The sequence below is a fragment of the Caenorhabditis elegans genome, chromosome III (assembly GCF_000002985.6).
Source record: "Caenorhabditis elegans chromosome III".
Classification (NCBI taxonomy): Eukaryota; Metazoa; Nematoda; class Chromadorea; order Rhabditida; family Rhabditidae; genus Caenorhabditis; species Caenorhabditis elegans.
In genome coordinates this window covers 9,228,515-9,247,432 of record NC_003281.10, presented here as the reverse complement: position 1 = coordinate 9,247,432, position 18,918 = coordinate 9,228,515, and the positions used below count along the sequence as shown (strand labels likewise).

At 36.9% G+C, this 18,918-nt stretch overlaps 4 protein-coding genes and 4 non-coding genes across 9 annotated transcripts; 6 read left to right on the top strand and 2 right to left on the bottom strand.

The window, feature by feature from the left end:
* Nucleotides 1–630: 630 nt before the first annotated feature.
* Nucleotides 631–4,458, bottom strand: dat-1 (Sodium-dependent dopamine transporter; the record flags this gene model as incomplete). The annotated part of the gene is made up of 13 exons (NM_066642.7): nucleotides 631–955; nucleotides 1,396–1,566; nucleotides 1,824–1,924; nucleotides 1,966–2,065; nucleotides 2,110–2,238; nucleotides 2,281–2,518; nucleotides 2,566–2,678; nucleotides 2,723–2,917; nucleotides 2,967–3,060; nucleotides 3,112–3,261; nucleotides 3,577–3,896; nucleotides 3,945–4,063; nucleotides 4,440–4,458. 13 exons carry the CDS (start codon nucleotides 4,456–4,458, stop codon nucleotides 857–859), a joined length of 1,848 nt encoding a protein of 615 aa, NP_499043.1. The 3' UTR covers nucleotides 631–856.
* Nucleotides 4,459–4,706: 248 nt separating this feature from the next.
* Nucleotides 4,707–4,903, top strand: T23G5.11. Its single transcript, NR_052598.1, has one exon. It is a non-coding gene; the product is annotated as an Unclassified non-coding RNA T23G5.11 (non-coding RNA).
* Nucleotides 4,904–4,918: 15 nt separating this feature from the next.
* Nucleotides 4,919–7,070, bottom strand: saeg-2 (Suppressor of activated egl-4 protein 2). Its single transcript, NM_066641.7, has 6 exons — nucleotides 6,940–7,070; nucleotides 6,665–6,748; nucleotides 6,361–6,618; nucleotides 5,876–6,130; nucleotides 5,705–5,826; nucleotides 4,919–5,363 (listed from the first exon to the last, which is right to left on the bottom strand). The coding sequence occupies exons 1-6, from the start codon at nucleotides 7,009–7,011 to the stop codon at nucleotides 5,237–5,239; spliced, it is 918 nt and encodes a 305-aa protein (NP_499042.2). The 5' UTR covers nucleotides 7,012–7,070; the 3' UTR covers nucleotides 4,919–5,236.
* T23G5.9 lies at nucleotides 5,298–5,425 on the top strand. The gene has a single exon (NR_052597.1). It is a non-coding gene; the product is annotated as an Unclassified non-coding RNA T23G5.9 (non-coding RNA).
* Nucleotides 5,640–5,774, top strand: T23G5.10. The gene has a single exon (NR_052596.1). It is a non-coding gene; the product is annotated as an Unclassified non-coding RNA T23G5.10 (non-coding RNA).
* A 1,565-nt stretch (nucleotides 7,071–8,635) lies between the features above and the next one.
* On the top strand, nucleotides 8,636–8,656 carry 21ur-13121. Its single transcript, NR_052595.1, has one exon.
* Nucleotides 8,657–11,104: 2,448 nt separating this feature from the next.
* On the top strand, nucleotides 11,105–16,012 carry T23G5.2 (CRAL-TRIO domain-containing protein T23G5.2). Of its 2 annotated transcripts, NM_001047410.8 has the most exons (10): nucleotides 11,111–11,180; nucleotides 11,232–11,513; nucleotides 11,937–12,168; nucleotides 12,273–12,398; nucleotides 13,118–13,227; nucleotides 13,851–14,411; nucleotides 14,460–14,798; nucleotides 14,852–15,052; nucleotides 15,101–15,249; nucleotides 15,599–16,012. In NM_001047410.8, exons 1-10 carry the CDS (start codon nucleotides 11,118–11,120, stop codon nucleotides 15,693–15,695), a joined length of 2,160 nt encoding a protein of 719 aa, NP_001040875.1. In that variant the 5' UTR covers nucleotides 11,111–11,117; the 3' UTR covers nucleotides 15,696–16,012. The 2 variants fall into 2 exon arrangements, with proteins under 2 accessions (NP_001040876.1, NP_001040875.1); NM_001047411.5 differs by lacking the exons at nucleotides 13,118–13,227; nucleotides 13,851–14,411; nucleotides 14,460–14,798; ... (1 more) ...; nucleotides 15,101–15,249; nucleotides 15,599–16,012 and having other exon boundaries at nucleotides 11,105–11,180; nucleotides 12,273–12,703.
* A 147-nt stretch (nucleotides 16,013–16,159) lies between these two features.
* Nucleotides 16,160–18,431, top strand: T23G5.3 (uncharacterized protein). Its single transcript, NM_066639.4, has 5 exons — nucleotides 16,160–16,357; nucleotides 17,370–17,497; nucleotides 17,547–17,849; nucleotides 17,903–18,017; nucleotides 18,091–18,431. The coding sequence occupies exons 1-5, from the start codon at nucleotides 16,223–16,225 to the stop codon at nucleotides 18,196–18,198; spliced, it is 789 nt and encodes a 262-aa protein (NP_499040.2). The 5' UTR covers nucleotides 16,160–16,222; the 3' UTR covers nucleotides 18,199–18,431.
* The last annotated feature ends 487 nt before the right edge of the window (nucleotides 18,432–18,918 follow it).

Below are 18,918 nucleotides of genomic sequence, written 5' to 3'. Positions count from 1 at the left end.
AGAGCAACAAATGCGGGAAATGACTAGAGAAAGAACACCTGGAATAAGATAGACAGATGGAGAGATGAGAGAAGGGTCAACGAGATGAGATGGGTAATAAAATGTCACACAAAAAATGTGATTGAATATTGGGAATTTGTTAAGATTGACTTAATAAATCATCATTTAAGGCAACTTCATGACTAATTTTGGCAAATTTATTTCAAGGGCCAGTTTGCAATAACAGCTTGAATAAGTTACCAAGTTTTAGCCAGGGCTTTGCAAACATTTTGCGGAGAATTTCAAATGTCTGTCAAAGCGATTTCCTTATAATACTTCAAATTTAAAAAAACTAATATGATTTTCTTTTTTGAAATGTTTTGTTAATGTAGCAAACAAATAATTACACTAAAACTGGAAGTCTTTACCTACCGAATGTGAAATTTTTCTCGATATCTTTGATCTTTACAAAGAACCAATGATTCCTAGGACCGTGCCAACGTTTCAATCAAAATCTTAATGGGCAAAATGTCAGACAATTACAACTAGAATAGCGGGTTTGAGGTGTAATGAGATGTCTGAAAAAAGAACGACAAAACACGGAATAACCGGTTACTGTACATCTTTTTTCCAAGTTAAGTTGTTTGGGATGTAGTTTTAGAGAACTTTATTAGGCGGGTAACTTTATTGTAAATGAAATTTAGAAAAAAGAGAAAAGATAAATATTTAAAAGTGTAAATAGAGATGAAAAAAAAAAGATCAAAGAGAAAAGGAACAGAAGAGGATATCAGAGAGAACTAAAGGAAGGAAAGTGGTGGTGTAATATGAAAGTGTAAACGAGTGAAACTAGGATAATGAAAGTGGAAGACACCTATGTTCATAGCATTATGTCAGAGTGCGGTTGAGTGGTTGGAATTGGAATATATTCTGTTTGATTCGGCCTTTTTCGATAAGGCATTGTGACTCGTTGCCATTTCTGAAAAAAAAATACACAAGCTTTAAGTGTGTTTGAAATGTATTAGTTAATATATTTTAGTATTAAAATGTTCCAATTGAGAGAACGGTGTTCGTTGTCAACTTTGTTTTGGAGTTTAGTTGCAAAACGTTGCAGAAATTTGGTAGACAGCTTTGTCAGTACGCTGAAATTTTTTTTGCAGAAATTTTCAAAATTCTGGGAGAGAGTTGCAAAATTTTGCCAGAAAGTAAGACCAAAACAGTGCTTCATATCTAACTATTTCATTCTATCCTACGCTTTCGAGACTGATTTCTGCTCGGAATGGTTGACATTACCAATAAATTTTAAAAAATCCAACTTATAACATATGGCATATTCCGAAATCGAATTCACAGATTTTAGGTATATGACTAATACAGTTCGAACCTGATCTCAACCCAATTATTGTTTTAATCACTGACCTCAGATATCGTGTTCCCCCTCGCATTGACGAATTTGTAGATTCCTACCAATGGAATAAATGAGGCGCCTGAGAGCGCAAAAATAATTCCTATAACGTTTGCCGCGGTTGGGTATGTGTAGTCCTGGTAGGTCAAGGCTTGATAATTGATGAAGTTGGAAGTGATCATCGACTGGAATATTGGTAATTTGGTCATGTTGGATGATGTTGTAAATACTTTTTCCGCTACATATAGAAAATTGCCACACCTTCCTATTGGAAAAGATGTAAAATTTATTTTTTAATAAAAAGTTTGTGAGTGCAAATGTTGTTAAAAGCGCCAAGTTTGAATCAAGTGTGATCCATTTTTTGTCAAGTTCTGGTGCAAATTCAAAACGACACTTGAAAAGTTTGGGCCAACGCAGTTGGCGCCAAAAACCAGACTCTTACCAATAAAATGAATGGTGCGGCACAGCTCCAGCAAAACTTCCAATAATTTCCCGGGCGGAATCCCATCATCTCTTTGACGTCATGAACAAATTGTCGCAGACCTGTGAAATTTTGGAAATTTTGAGATTCAGAGCACACCTACCGTAGATGTATGCAATGACCATTGCTTCACAGAACACTGCAATCAATAAGCCCCATGTAGTTCCATAGATGATGAGCCATTCCATGATTAGAATTCCACCCTTCAAAAATTTTTGATGAAGATAGTTTTCGGTGAAAAGGTTACCTCTGTACACATAGCAATTCCAATTACCATGTAAAAAGCAAACAAACAACCAACGAACACTTCTCTGTTCTTTTTCAATATTGGAAATTCATCTGAAAGGCCGGTGATGATAGCTTCAGATCCTCCGAACTAAAATAATCTGCTATAGGTTTTCTTACGATTCAGACTTACTGAAGAATCAAGGCCAAGTGTCATGAGCATTAAGAAAAAGAGCACAGACCAGAATGGAGCATATGGCATTGTTGAGAGTGCTTCTGGATAGACTACAAATACTAGTCCAGGGCCTTCTTGAGCAACTGCTTCAATTGGTTTTCCAGATTTGCAGGACATGTAGCCGAGTACGGAGAAAATCACAAACCCTGAGAGAAATGATGTTGCACAATTGATGAATGATGTGAAAAGAGCATCCCTGTAAAAATTTCAAAAAAATTGTAATTCAAAAATTCCAAAACTTACACATATACATTATTATGGAAATCATTATATGACGAGTATGCCATGAGAACTCCGAATCCTGGCCCTAATGAGAAAAATACTTGCGTGGCAGCATCTTGCCAGACCGATGGTCTCTACAAAGCTTGAAATTTGAATTTTTCTATCTGAAACTCGAAACCTTGAGCATTTCAAAGTTGGGTCGAAGATAATATTCGATTCCGTTTTGCCATCCGGGTAGAGTCACTCCACGAATGAATAGAATTCCCAGTACAACATATGGAAATAGAGCAGTAAACCAGACAACTTTTCCAGAAGTATGGATTCCTTTCCACATTGAAAAGTAGCAAATGAGATACACAACGAAGAGGGAAAGCTTTAAATTAGAATTTTCAAATTTCATTCATTAATTTTTGTATACTTACAGCAATGTCCCAACGTACATTTCCCAGATCGGTGACACTTCGAATAACGTGAGAGTTCGGTGCATTTGCTTCATGGAGCCCCAGAAATCCCTTACTGAAACATATATATTTTTTTTAGAAATTATCAAAAAAGTTTAGAAATTACTAAAAGTATTCTTCAGCAGCTGAAATCTTTTCAGCTGAGACAGATTGATTTGCACTTCGACACATTGCTGTTCCGTCTTCTGACCAGTGTGGTTCGTAACAAGCAGGAGAGTTATAACTGTTGTTACAGGATGCCCATGGCAGGTTAAAACTGAAAATAAAGTGAATATGGCAAAATTAAAAGGAATGGTGGTTTTTAAAATTTTTCTGGTATAGCATTGGCAAGATATCCGAATAGATATCTAAAAATAATTAGTATCAAGTTTTAAAAAAACTGTAATTTTTTTCTTGAAATTTTACCAGAGGCTTTGTAGAACTTTAGTCATTTTTGGTAGACTTAGACAAGATTTTTGACATTAATTGCAATAGTTTTCCAAATTATGGCGGTAAAAATTTATAAGATTTAAAAATTATTTGGTTTTACTATGTCTTTATAATACCTAAAATAAGCATATTTTGTCCTCACCTGAATGAAGTATATAAATAATGAAGCCCCCAGGCAAGGATCACATTATAAAAGAAATCCACATAGAATGCGGTTAAAATAACACAATATCCGATTCCTTTGAACAACGGACATATTCTTCCCCAAGTTGTGATTGCTCCTTTTCTATAATACTGGCCGAGGCACAACTCCATGTAGAATAGTGGAACTCCTGTCAACAGGACCATTATAGAATAAGGAATCAGAAATACTCCTCCTCCATTTTTGAAGCAAAGATATGGAAATCGCCATATATTTCCCAAATCTACAGCAAACCCGACAACTGAGAGAAGGAAGTCCAGCTGAAAAGATGGGTTCATATGTAGAATTACAGGCAAGATGGATCTTACCTTTCCAGACCACTGTTCTCTTGCTGGATCTTTGGGTTCTGTATTAACTGGTCCATCAATAGGAAGAGTTGCATTTTGCATGCCATTAGACGTCCGACCGATTTTTTCGTCGGGATCGTCTGAAGATTTGATTTTAACTTTAGTTAGAAGTCACCGACTAATTTTTAATCTAATGTTAAACCCTGTGAAGAATTATAAAACTTAAAAAAAAATTTTAATGGTAAGTTATACTATACCCAGAGTGTTACGTTGGTCTCTAAGGATGAGAACTTTAGCCGCGGGTCTCGCCACGCGGAGAACGAATTACTGTAACTCATGTCAATTTGCAGACCGCTATTGTATCATATTCTTTGTTTGCGTGGCGAGACCCATGTGCGTAAGATTTGGCGAAGATTCTCATCTTGAGGCGTCTACGTAATAACAATTTCAGAAAGATAGCTTTGTTTTATAACGAAAGTCTACAGATAAATAAGAGTCGGGCAAAAAACGAAATACCTGTAGGCACCAACTGCATGGCTAAAAATTGTTGAGATTCGAGTAAACCGTAGCGGGATCAGCTTTTCGACTAATTTGGAATATGGACCTGAAAACACATGAATCTAGTATAGTTTTAAGATATTTAAAAATAAAATCAGCTCATTGAGCCCGTAGCTATCCACTTTTCTTGTCAGAACAAAAAAACCGAAAGAATGGGAAGAGGTAGAGATTGCCTTGGAATCTAGATGTGGTGGCATGTCGAATATTCCGGTGTATGTGTGCCAGCCTCAATATCATCGTCGTTTTTCTTCCAAATTCTGCTTCTGAATCATGTCGGCGTCTCCTAACGACGCAGTCTCAGTTGGTGAAGACTACGGTGCGGTGGATAATTGCCGGAAAGCATCTATCTACTTATACTTCTTTTCTTCTTTTTCTACATTTATCCGAGCTATGTGTATATGTTTGTGCGATTATATCTGCTTCAAAGGGGTCATACTGGAATAGGCATGGATTTATTGTTTTTAGAGAAAAGGACAGGAAAAGATTTGGGAAAAGGGCATTGGTGTGTACATATGATCCCAAAGTTGCTCAATAGAGCACTTTTGCACGCGGGTATCGGAATTTAAGAATGCATAATATTTGAAAGAAATGAAACTAGCGAAGCTAATGATAATGTCATAGATATTTTGAGGATACGAGAGAAAGTGTATGAGGTCGTTTTAGTGAAAACTGGATTCAAGTTCCATTTCATGGATTTCAGAAAAGTATTCAGAATTGGGAATGTGCTTTAAAATACAAAAACGACTAGAAACATTTCAGAGATAATTATTCGGTTGTGTGGGCAGAAAGACTTTGTACTTCTCGTAGGTTGATGCCGCTTTTTGGCGAATTTTTGATAGCAGTGGCTCGGAGATGAGGAATGAGACGTTGAGGACATCTTGGCTGAAATAAAAATGCTAAATTTTCAAAAATTTATAGAACTCTCTGAATATTCTCACAATTTTCTCGTGGACAATCGCTCTAATTTTAATTGCTATCTTTTTACGGACTTTTTTTTATTATCAACCAATTTTTCTCTCATTTCTAGATATTTTCTACTTCTTTTCTACCTGTTTCGTTGTAATCTGTTATTTTTGATCGGTAGGTGAGGGAAGTGCTGCTCGGCGAAGCGCGATGCGATTTAGAGCAATAATTATTTTTCGGAGAGTTTTGTTGGAGTAGGATAATCATTTCCTTTATATTTTTCTTTGGTTTTCTCTTTTAAATTTGTAGAAAAAACTTACAAGTAAGTGGAGGGAACTAGCTGACGAGCATCTTCTGCAACCAGAAGATAGCATCTACCGGGTGCCCTGATGAGAAGATTTTGCTCATGTAGAATATTTTTGTCATCTTCATCGCAGGAATACTAAAACGGTAGAACAGTTTTTGAAAATTGCCGATTTCCAGTTACTTACTCTAAACATTCGTGGATACTTGTTGAACAGAATCGACGGGGGCATTCCCATCACTTGCGCAATTTTTGTCGCCGTTATAAAACGGGTGTTCACATCGATTCTGTCCGGATTCCACCGAATGACTTCGTTCATTGTCGGTGGCGTCATTTCTAGTCGATATGCTTCTTCATCTTTACGTGGACGACCTCGTCGTCTTTTAGCATCGGAGCAGTGGCTGACTCCAGACACGTCTGAGCTATCCGATTCGTATCCTCTCTGAAAATATCAGCATTTTTGATATACTTTGTTTTGTATTTTTTAACCACGCCGTAGTGATTAAAGTTTTGAAATCGTCGCCAAAATTTGCTTTAATTACTTCCGTTGTATCTATTAAAATAGTTTTGAAAGGTCCTTTTTTGAAAACAGTCGGCGAAAATTTTCCAGATATTTTCTAGAATTGAAAAATATAGTTTTTCATTCTTTATTCGATTTGAGATTTGAATTACCTTTAAATTATTCTCATGTTCTTGACTGTTGATATCAAGGAACCCATTTCCATTTGTACAAATCGGTGGCATAGGCTCCGGATCTTTTTGATATGGCTTCTTTGCAGCCTCCAAAATGTTACAGTACAAACCATTCAAAACTGATTCGTCAACAACATGCCCATTTTTGCGGAGATTTTCGATAGCTGGTAATAGCGTTGTTCTAGTATGCCTCTCCATAATCTGATGGATTTCTCTCGATATTTCCGCTTGGAAAATCTGAATAATTTTCATTTTAATTACTTGAAACATTAACAGTCCATACCCGTCTCATTAGATCCAACGAAGATGGTGCATCGTCTGCCATATCCATTTTGTTCCTTTTTATCACGTGCTTCAATGAATTTACCTGAAATTTTCCCAATTTCTTTTTCCGGTGTGAGTTTTTTGTTGCTTTTTTAGCAAAATTTAACTCTTTTTCATCCTCCACAAAAAACTCGATTAAAATTCACACTTTTTGCAGGGCAATGTTTAAATTAAATCAGTTGATTGTCATAATGCATCATCCAACACTGTTCACAATTTTTAAAAAGAACTAACTCTTGCTGACGATCCATCGTTGCTTCCATCCATTTCTCTGCTCAACAATTCATCGAGAATCACTATCCTCATATTCATTTTGTTGCCATTCCCATTTCCAGTTTGCCGTTCGAACATTTTCAGTGCTGAAAATTTAAATTTTAAGATTTGAGTGTATATGGGTGACTACGTAGAAAAAAGAGAAGAGGAAATAAAAGTGGCAGTCATGCTAGCTGGCTGGAAAATACTATCGTCTTTTGGATAGACGCAGAAAAGACGCAGCACTCTCTGCGACTCTCCAGGCGGCATGTTTTCCTCATACTCTCTCCCTGACACGCTCTCCCTGCCTTCTCTCAACTCACTTCTCCGTTGGTTTTGCCCATCGCACAGAGTTTGTGGTTTTTGTTTCGCTTTTTTCTCTACTAGTTATGATGTCCATGCTCCCTCTTCTTCCATTTCCTATGTTCACTTTTCTCCGAAGGTGGTAGATTGAGAGTAGTAGCTTGATAAGATCAAAGACATTGGTCAGTTTTGATAAACCTAATGTTTGTTTTTCTATTTCGTGGTGAGAGGAAAGAGACAAATCGGCGATCCGGTTGGAACATTTGGACAAACACTTGTTCGCACTAAACCAATCAATCACACAGTAATCAGTTCGACGGTTCTGTTTTTGTGTCATTTGTTATATTCTTCCGTGTTGCGTATTTTCGATTCTATCTTTGTCAAATAGTATTAAAGTTGTGAAAAAAGTTTAAAAATCTGTTCTTCGAAAACGAAAGCGATCATTCTTTAATTTGTCATCCAGTTTTGATATTGTCCATACTCGAAATCTTGCGTTTCTTACGCTAAAAGAACGGTACTCTTTAAAGGCGCGCACATTCTTGTATTTAACAACATATTTCGTGCCGAGACCGGATACCGTATTTTTAACGCAAAATTACGGAAATTTTGCGTCGGAGTAATATTTAATTCCTATGTTAGCGTAATAGTGAGTCAAGACATTGATTCTGATTATACCTATTTAAATTGTTTCAAATTTTTTACTTCTTATATCTGCTGATGTGAAGCTGTCTAGAATAAAAATGTTTAGTTTGAACGGACTAAATTAGTATAAATCTGATTTATTGAGTGTATATAAAATTTTCTCCTCCTCTTCCTCATGTCATATTCAGAAAGGCCGTCTTTGTTCTTAACCTATAATATGAGCATGCCATGGTGATATCTCTCGAAGCGTACCTGGATATTCTTGAAAACCATTTGCGTCATAGCTAGGCTTTTTTCCAGTAGAGTTCAGCTGTTGCCATTTGGCGTTTGTGTCAACCAGCATCATTTCTGAAATCAAGATTTTCTCTAGCGCTCGAGAAATAATCAAATTTATAAACATCAATATGTCTCTGAATATTTCCAAAACATTTCACACACTCCTCCGATTTGTTCACCACGCTAGCTGTTGTGTTGGCGCGCAAGGAGTTTGCACTACAAATATCCATTTTCAATGATCGCTGTCTGTCTCAAAGCCGCGATGGAAAACCCTCTTTCTCATCGATCTTTTCAAATTATTATTTTCATCTTCGGTTCCGTTCATTTCGAATTCTAGTTGCTCCAAAAAACAATGAGAACCGCCGCGGGTGGGTCCTTCGCAATTCAAGACGGCAGTCGCTTTCGTGGAAGCAGTTTCACTAGGTCTTTATTTTGCACAAACAAAGTGATGGGTTGTTGTTTGTGCTCACGAATACTTTTCTTCCCTTCTTTGTCCCTTCGTGTGACCGATATGTCTGCCTGTCTGGATAGCTGTTTTTCTTATTTTTGTGCTCTGTGTTCATCTAATTTGTGGGGGAGCATGATCCTATTATGATCACTTGATTGTAGTTTTCTGTAGAGGTCTGTAGTGTTTTAATTATTATTGTGGAAAAACTCAGTTTTATTTAAAATATTGGTTAGAATCTGGAAAAAATAATTTAGAGACTCAAAAAAAACTGAAATTGTGTATGAATTTTTCAAATGCATCACTGAAAACATAAGTTCACACTATCAGCTCTAGATATGAAGCCTAGCACCTGTTCTTCACTCGCTCTCTCTCTCTCTCTCTTTCCCTCTGTCTGCATTGATTTTCGAGAAGTCTTTGACCAAGCGCAGCTCATTGAAATTAGGCCCTCTTCTCCTTTGAAAGACTCGTCTTGCTCTGTTCTCTCCTTCCTTCCTGTGCTCATTTTGTGCTTCTCCTCCTCCAGAATTCCCCGTTTCTAATATATACACAAAGTGCCATTTCAAGACCCTCCTGCCCTGTCGTTCTTGCATTTTCCCTCCCGCCCGTCAAGTTGACGGCAACTGCCTTGCATTCCTCTTCTATTTTTTGTGTTGCTTTTTTTCCTTTCTTCCATGCAATCTTCGCACAAATTATTGTTGCATTCTTTTCTACAAAAAAAGTGTTTTTGTGGGACTCAGCAGCCTAAAGCATAAAATTGAACGAAAACCAGGAAATAAAAAAAATGAAAATGGCACATATCGATGTTTTCCGGTCCGTTGAAATTCGAATTCCTTCTTTTTTACACCCACATGACTTTGAAGTTTACTTACACTTCAGCTCCATTTTTTGCCGATCAACACTCACTGACCATGCTTTATTGGTTCTTTTGACACTTCATTTGAAACAATCTAACAGACTTTTCAAGCCAAAACAGTCGTATTCTATTTATCAGTAACGTTGGTCACTCTCTGATAGAAATAGACTGATGGGTTGTATTGAATTTGAAACTGATAAGCTAGTTGAAAGATCATTTATTCTCTCTTGGATTGTTGTATTACGCTCCAAGCAGAGTTTTGATTCAATTTTCTTTTTGGATTTTCTATTTTCAATAAATGTGTCATATTGTTGACGCTATTGTATTGTTCCGATTAGAGAATATACGTTTTGAATCATATTTTCCTTGTTTTTTCTTTGTCGCTTTAACTTTATTATGTCCTTATCAATATTTACATTTTTTTAGCGGTCACCTCACTGCAACTTTTTCCTCACGAGGGACGAGGAAAAGTGGTTTCTAGGTCATGGCCGAGGGGCCGACAAGTTTCAGCGGCCATTATCTTGCTTTGTTTTCCGCCTGTTTTCTTTTGTTTTTCATCGATTTTTTTCATTTTTTCTTAATAAAACTGATAAATAAATATTTTTTGCAGATGCTAAAACAATTTCCAAGTAAAAAAATCATGTATTCAGTGGGCAAGCAGCGGTGAAAGTGGGCATTGTAATATGATGGATTACGGGAATACAAAACCTAAACTTTTTCTGAAACATGATACATATGCTGCTTAAATGCTGAGACTACCTGATTCATAAACGAGACCGCTGAAAAAGTTTTGAGGTTTCCGAAATTCAACTTTTTTGGTGAAAAAGTCGAGATTTTCGCACAAAAAGTTGAATTTTGAAAACCTCAAAACTTTTTCAGCGGTCTCGTTATGAAAATCAGCATCTAAGCATCGTATGTATCATGTTTCAGAAAAAGTTTAGGTTTTGTATTCCCGTAATCCATCATATTGCATTGACCACTTTCACCGCTGCTTGCCCACTGAATACATAATTTTTTTACTTGGAAATTGTTTTAGCATCTGCAAAAAGTATTTATTTATCAGTTTTAATAAGAAAAAACCGGGAAAAAGCTGTGAAAAACAAAAGAAAACAGGCGGAAAACAAAGCAAGATAAATGGCCGCTGAAACTTGTCGGCCCCTCAGCCATGGCCTAGAAACCACTTTTCCTCGTCCCTCGTGAGGAAAAAGTTGCAGTGCACCTGAGCATAAATCAAATCCCGTTAATCACTAGGTTTCCCGTCATCTTGATTTTTTTTTTCATAAATTTTTCTTTCTTACTCCTGTTCGTGTGTTTATAAGGTGACGTGATCTTTGATATTTCTCGTTTTGTTTGGCGTCGCAAAAAAACTTCCAAACTTCCACATAACTTTTAAAGTCTCGTTTGTAACAATTAAACACAACTGTGGACTATTATAGATTTTAGTTCCTGGTTCTATTCCTCACAATGTATTTATTTTTCTTGGCAAAAACAAAAGTCCACGGAACAGTTGATATTTTTTTATTTTGACGATCCTATCTTGGCAACCTCAGCGCACTTTTTTCCATTCGTTTTTCTTTGCGCTTTCTCTGATAAAACTTAAATTTTCTCACTAATCAATAATTTTTTTTCAGTAGAAAAATGGTTCAAACGTACAGGTCACCTGTGCGTATTTACAAACATCCGTTCGAAATTGTGATGGCGGTAAGAAACATTTAAAACAAACTTTATTTGTCAAATGACGTCATTTTTCAGGCGTACGAGATGAGATTCCCGACTTGTCCACAAATCCCGATTTTCGTTGGATCAGAAGTTACGTACGAGTACAAAAGTGTTGATGGAGCAGAATGGGTGATTGATCGAAAGTGTCAGCTCAACGTCGAAGCGCCTTACCTTGTAAAGAAAATTGCCGGAGTCGACTATGTGTATTTCTCGCAGAAGAACTCACTGGATCGTAGGAAGAGAACACTTGACATTGAGGCAACAAACATTTCATTTTCAAGCAGAATTAATGTCAAAGAAAATTGTACATATTATGTAAGTTTTTAAAAATAATAAAAACTAAAAATTTCAGAAGATAAAATATAATTATCAACATATTCCAAAAATGCCAAAAAAATTTTTATATATTTTTTGTCACGATATTTTGAATTTTTAAAATTTCAGTTTCCTAACAAGATAAATTATTTTCAACGAAAACTATGAAAAGTCGATTTCATAGTAACGAGAGTTTGAAATTACAGTAATCTTTAAAGACGCACATCCATTTCGCATTTGAGGAAAAAATGTCGTGTCTAGACCGGGTACCATATTTTTGATCCAAAAATCTAAGTTTGCGTCTGGATAATTTTTTGAAACAACATATTTTCGAGAAGAAAAACATCTGAACCCCAGCAAAAATTCATGATATTCTATTAAAGCCTGTTCTTAATTTTATTTCATTAATAATTTCGTTTGCAGGTTCATGCAGAGAACGAAAATTGGACGTGTTTCGAGCAGTCAGCATCACTCGATGTGAAAAACTTCTTCGGTCTGGAATCAGCTGTTGAGAAGCTCGCGGTTCGACAGTACGGAGCAAATTTGGCCAAGGGAAAGGAAATTCTCGAGTTTTTCATTGAAGAGTTACTCAAAAAGACTACACATATCGAACGCTTTAGAGATGCGGACCAAGAGGAAACCACGTCGGCAACAGGTTGGTTGTGAATTGACTTTATAATAAATGAAAAAATAATAATTTGTACATAGAGAGTTGCCGTTCAAGTGCTGTGCCTACTGATATTATTACACACATTTCAGATTCGGCAATCGAAATGAAAGAGTTATCAGATGGTGATGCAGTTCTTGTTAACGATAGACCACCGATGTTGGCTGCAGAGACGGATGAAATGAGGACTGCTCGTGCAACTGCCAGTTTTGACGACGGTGCGTTGTGATTTTGGTTCGACACTTGCTGATCCCTTTATTCATGTTGCCGATGTTCTAGGCACCAAATACATATTTTTATCATGTTTTAGCCTGCTTTTTTGAATGGTGTTCTGCTTCTGTGATGTTATTTCATATCTTTTAGCTCCTCCTAAATACAACAAAATTCAAATTGGCAGCATGCCGTGTTTGCATGATTATTTATTGTCGAATATTTATTATTATTAGTAGTTATTTTTTTAATTTTCCTGGTGAGTGTCGTGCCCTTCACAGTTTCAATAAAGAAAATTCAAAACAAAAAAAAATTAAGTTCAAAGAACGGGCCTGTCGAAACAGTAAATCAGAAGTGCACCACCTCCTCCACCATGCGCGGATATATCTTGTACTCTCGCGGCGCCACTTCAGACTGTTTGGTCTTTTGACTGCTGCGTCTACAAGCTTCTCGCCGTATCTCACCCAGGTGCAGCTCTTCGGCGATCTCCTTGAAGCGCGATCTATCGATTCACTAGGAACCGATCTCATCCCCTCAATCTCCCCTAACAGCTACCTTTGCAACGTTTTGTTTCCAACTTCTATCTAGAGATACACATATGCCTATATGCTTTCACGAAAATATGATAAAAGTGGAAAACGCAGAAAATCTGTTAAATTTGTAATTGGTTAGTATTAGATATTGTGCTGAAGATCCGTGATTTTTAAAATACGAAACTTTTTTTCAGCCGATTCCAAACTTGAAGCCGAGTACATAAGAAGGTTCCTTGGACAATTGAGCCCACTGGAAGAATCGCGTCTTTGTGAGATCAAGTACAGTCTTCAAGCACATCATAAGGTAATATACGATAAAATATTTTTAGAAATCTCATTTTTACTGGAAATTTGCGATTTTTGCACTAAAAATACGGTACTCGGTCTTGACACGATAAAATTGTGTTGAATGCAAAAGGATGCGCTCCTTTAAAGAGTACTGTAGTTCCCAAGTATCTTTCGTTGTGGATATTCATTGTTTGTTCAACCCACTTTTAAGTGAAAATAAAATAAGAAGAAAATCGTATAAACACATATTTGTCGTATCCAGACCGAGTACCGCTATTTTTGAGTAATAAAAAATTCCAATATTTCGCTTCATTGCAAATATGAAGTTTTTTGCGATATCTTACGCGCATGGGTCTCGCCACGCGAACCTCAGGTTACTGTAACTCTTGTTCATTTACCAGCCTCTATTGTAATTAATTTGAAAAATCTTAGCAGCAATTTCTCATTAAATTGAAAAATATCATTTCTGTGAATCGACACGAGTTACAGTGAATAACATATTTCGGGATTAAATTGCATTAGGGTCAATTTTGAAAATAAAAAAAATTTTGGGTATCGACGTGAACCTAACCCATGTATGTACATAACAAAAAAGAACAAAATAGATTGAACTTGAAATTAAATTATTTCGTTTTCCAGGGAAAACTACCGAACGATGCTCACTTGCTCCGCTTCCTCCGAGCCCGAGATTTCGATGTGGCGAAAGCGAAAGATATGGTCCACGCGAGTATCATATGGCGGAAACAACACAATGTTGATAAGATTCTCGAAGAGTGGACTCGGCCGACTGTGATCAAGCAGTACTTCCCAGGATGTTGGCATAACTCGGACAAAGCTGGAAGGCCAATGTACATTCTGAGATTCGGGCAACTTGATACGAAAGGAATGCTTCGTAGTTGTGGCGTCGAGAATCTGGTCAAGTTGACTCTTTCGATTTGTGAAGATGGTCTGCAACGAGCAGCCGAAGCAACCAGAAAACTCGGAACACCAATAAGTTCATGGAGTCTTGTCGTTGATTTGGATGGTCTATCGATGCGTCATTTGTGGAGGCCTGGAGTTCAATGTCTTCTGAAGATTATTGAAATTGTTGAAGCAAACTACCCGGAGACAATGGGACAGGTTCTAGTTGTTCGTGCACCTAGAGTATTTCCAGTACTTTGGACTCTAATTTCACCATTTATTGATGAGAAAACAAGAAAGGTAAGGTGGAACCGTCTAGAATAAAACTAATAATTATTTTATATTCAGAAGTTTATGGTCAGTGGTGGAAGCGGAGGTGATTTGAAAGAAGAACTCCGAAAACATATTGAAGAAAAGTTCATTCCTGACTTTTTGGGTGGATCCTGCCTCACAACAAATTGTGGACTTGGTGGACACGTTCCAAAATCGATGTACCTTCCAGTTGAAGAGCAAGAAGGTGCCAGCTCATCTGAAGATCCTCTTCATTCCACCTACACAAGTACTGCAACCTGGAGAGGATACCCAGTGGAAGTTGTCATTCCTATTGAGACAGCTGGCTGCGTGCTTACATGGGATTTCGATGTGCTTAAGAATGATTGTGAATTCAGTCTGTACTTTTCGACTGAGGTAAATCTACATTATTTATCATTCTCAATAATTAAACGTTTAAATTTTTCTAGAAAATCGAGCAACCAGCAGTCCGTGATGGAGCTCAATCACCAACAACCATTCTCAATCCAGTTGAGATGGTATCTGCAGCAATCGGAGGAGCATCTCATCAACATCCCGATCTTCAGTGTGCTCCTGAACTTAAAATTGGAACACCACAGCTACGTCTAGAGGAAAAGGCAGTTGTATTCCAGGAAGGAGATTCTATGCAGGTACTCTTAAAAAATATAAAAAATACATTTAAAAATGGTATTTTTTAGGGTTCCCACTATTGCTCACGAGCTGGTACATATATCATGCAATGGAGAGTCCCTGAAACTGCAGCCGGCCACTCATCAACCTTTGACTTTGGTTCTCACAAATGTCGTCTCATCTACTATTACGAGATTTTAAACTCTGAAAATTTCCGGTAAATTCTTTACACATTTATTACAGTTGATATTATGGAGACTCGAAATTTTGCGATTTTTGCGCTTAGAATACGGTAGCCGGTCTCGACACGACAATTTTGTTAAATACAAACGGGCGCGCCTTTAAATAGTACTGTATCTTGAAACTTTCGTTTCGGCGGAATTTAAGCAAAGAAAGTTTGAAATTACAGTACTCTTTCAAAGCGCACATTCTTTTTTATTTAGCAAAACACTTTCGCGTCGAGACCGGGCACCATATTCTAGGCACACAAATTCGCAAAATTTTTGCGTCTACATAAAACGTAAACTATCCATTACAGTAGCCTTATTAATGCAATTTGTTTTCAGAGGATCCGTTGCCTCCCTCGAATCTTGCCGTTCATCATCGTTCAGTTCAATTGCTCCACCAACGCCACCAACTCCAGGAACTCCCCGCAATCCATAAACATCATTTGTAAAATTCAAAATTTTATCCGACCCTACTCGTATTCTTGTGATTCGTTTTCCTTTCTTCTGTACTACTTCCCATTCTGTCTCTTCTTTTCTTCTGCTTTCAAACATGCAAACACCAAATTCCTTATTATTTCCTTTTTCTTCGTCTACAGTCCCAAACACGGTTTTTCTCATTGTCTCCATTTCTATCATATTCCTTCATTTTACTACTTTTTTGATGTAATTTATTATTAATTTCGAACTTTTCCTCTCTTAGTTCACTCTTCATCCATCAAATGCCGAGCAATTGAGTATAAAGAAGTTTTGTACAAGCCAAAACGAGTGAGGCAAAGGCAAAAGAACAATGATTTTCACACCCCAACACAAACATAATCTACACTCCAATATTATATATTGGACAAATAGCGCCCACTCCAAGAATGGAAATTGAGCTGGTATTATTTGTTAGTCGCTTTCGGTAGAATACCTCTACCACTTTTTGAATTCGCGCGCACCTTTTAAGTGGTTAATTTCTCTCTAATGCCACCTCCACCATTAATATCGCTTGATGTTGAAGGTGTATATTTTAAGACAAGGATAGCTACTTTGAAATCTATAGAAGGAACTTATTTTACTAAATTATTCGAAACTAATTGGAGGGAGCAGCTTGATAGAGTAAGTCTAAAAAAAAAGTTGTAACTTACAAAGTTTAAAGCATTTGGTAAATTGCCAAACTTCTTAGAATTTTAGAGCATTGCTGCAGGTCCCTAACCTCCTAGAATGTCCAAACACAAATGATTATTGCCATGTTGTTGAATTTTGTGATTACTGGCGCAAAAATACGGTGCCGGGTCTCGACACGAAACTTTGCAGCTACCGTACTCACAGGAACTTCGCAATTTGCTACGATTATTCATGATTTTTAATACAAAATCTTCAAATTTTGTTCCGGAAAACGCCTACTATCAAACAAAAAAAATCGTGGAAAATTGTGAAACACTTTCGGTTACTGTAGCTGTAAAGTTTCGATAGTTTTGAGACCAGGTACGGTATCCAAGCCTCAAAAATCGCAAAAATTCAAGAATGGGTAATAAGCATATACTGTCAATAAAAATATCATAATGCTAAATTTTGCGCTAACAGTACGGTACTTTGTCTCGGAGCGGCAATTTTTTTTAATTGAAAAGGGTGTGCGTCTTCAAAAAGTACTGTAATTTTATTACATTACTCTTTAAAGGCGCACATTCGTTTCGTATTGTCGAGACCTTTACGCTTGTCGAGACCAGGTACCGTATTTTTAGAATTAAAAACCGCATAAACTGCTCTGAACACATCAGTTATAAAATATATTAACACTCCATTAAATAGAATAAAACCTCATTTGGTCAACTAACCTTCCCCAAGATTCCCAATGCCTTGTGTTAAATACTCTGCGTATATGTCTACGTCATCAAACATCTGCAGGCCCATTGAATCATTCAAATAATTTTCCACCACCACCCGTTGCCATACTTTTCACCCGACACCACAACCACTAACACCATTCCCTTGACCTCCTCCTGGTGTGACGTAGCGCACTGTTCAAAAGCAATGACCAACTGGTTGTTGGGTGCCTGTGACGTCAATTTGTGACGTAGGCAAGAATGGGGGTTACGGTAGATTGGGAAAATTTGAATGCTTATTTCAGGATGGTAGACTCTTCATCGACCGTGATTCTTCAGTATTTCCGGTTATTCTCAACTTTCTAAGAGATCATGAGAAATGTTCATTGCCAAAAGACGAATATCAGCTTATGCGAATCTTACGTGAAGCGGTGTAAGTTCGGAACAAATCAGAATATTGCAAAAAGTATAAATCATTATAGATTTTTCAAAATTGGACCACTTCGAAACATGATAGAACATAAGCTGCGAACATTTTGTACTTGCCCACCTGAACTTCCATCAACTCCAATACCGAACCAAATCTTGACCCAAAAAGAAAATGTTCCGATTGTCCCACGTAATCTTCTTCTTTCGAAACCACCTCCACCTCCACCACCACCACTTCCGTCATTGATGCAGCCGAAGGATACTGTACAAATTCCGATGAGAAAACCTCCAACTGGCAGAAATTCCAAAAAAATTAAAACGTCTGCAGATTCGATTAGTCTTCCAAGGAACTTTACGTGAGATTTGGATATCTTTTATCTATTAATTACTTACAAAAGTTTATTTTCAGACATATTGCACATGTTGGTTGGAATGGTGCATCGGTACTTTTTGATAAGAAAATGACTGATGATCCGACTGTGAGGAAAATCTGTGATGCTGCTGCAGAGGCAGTTGATCTTAGTGTGAGTAACTTTCTTGAAAATTAGTAGAATATCTATAGAATTATAAAATTAAAATTCATTTATCTATTTTCAGGCGGTATACAATGTTGTCAACAAAAATGCGGATGAGGAGAGCCATAGCGTGGAAGTGCTCATAACTGGAGGATTAATGCAGTCAAGAGATGGAACATCTCGTCACTAACCATTTGAATATATCTGTGTCAAAATAAATTATTTATGTCATGTCTTGCATGCCAACAGATACGCGTTTTTCGAATTTTCGAAAATTCGCAATCACAGCTGGTGGTTTTTTATTGTCTGAATTGACCGACAGCAAATTTTAGTGATCTCTGACAAAACATCAGAAAATAAAAAACTACGCTTTTTTGTCCGCAGTTTGAAAATTTAAGGAAAAACTGAATATAAATATTATTTCATCGAAACATGTTTTTTTCTTTAAAAAATTACCGTACTCTTTCAAAGGCGCACGCATAAAGTTTTTAAATACAATATTTCGTGTCGAGACCATTACAGTAACCCGCGGCAAAATTGTGTTTTACAGCTTTTATTTTCGGGGTTTCTTCTGATCTTATGCATTTTTATGTGGTTTTATTTTGAATTTTACGTTTTTTTTTAAATTTCAGAGCAATGAAATGCGATTATCGGACTTGTCCTAAAGGGCGGAGCCATGGTTAGAGGCGGTGCTTGTGGTGCCGAAGGGTATAAATAGATTTTTTCCTCACACAGAAAACTAAACACATTTTTTGTTTAAATGAAATTCTTCAGCTGTGAATTAATATTTCATTTCAAACTGCCGTAGTTAGAAATGCTCAGGACCGTGGATTTTCGGTTTGAATTTCTAGGCCAATTTTGTGTGTTTCGACATTAGCTCACTTCTATCAGAAAACCATATTGAAGCCAG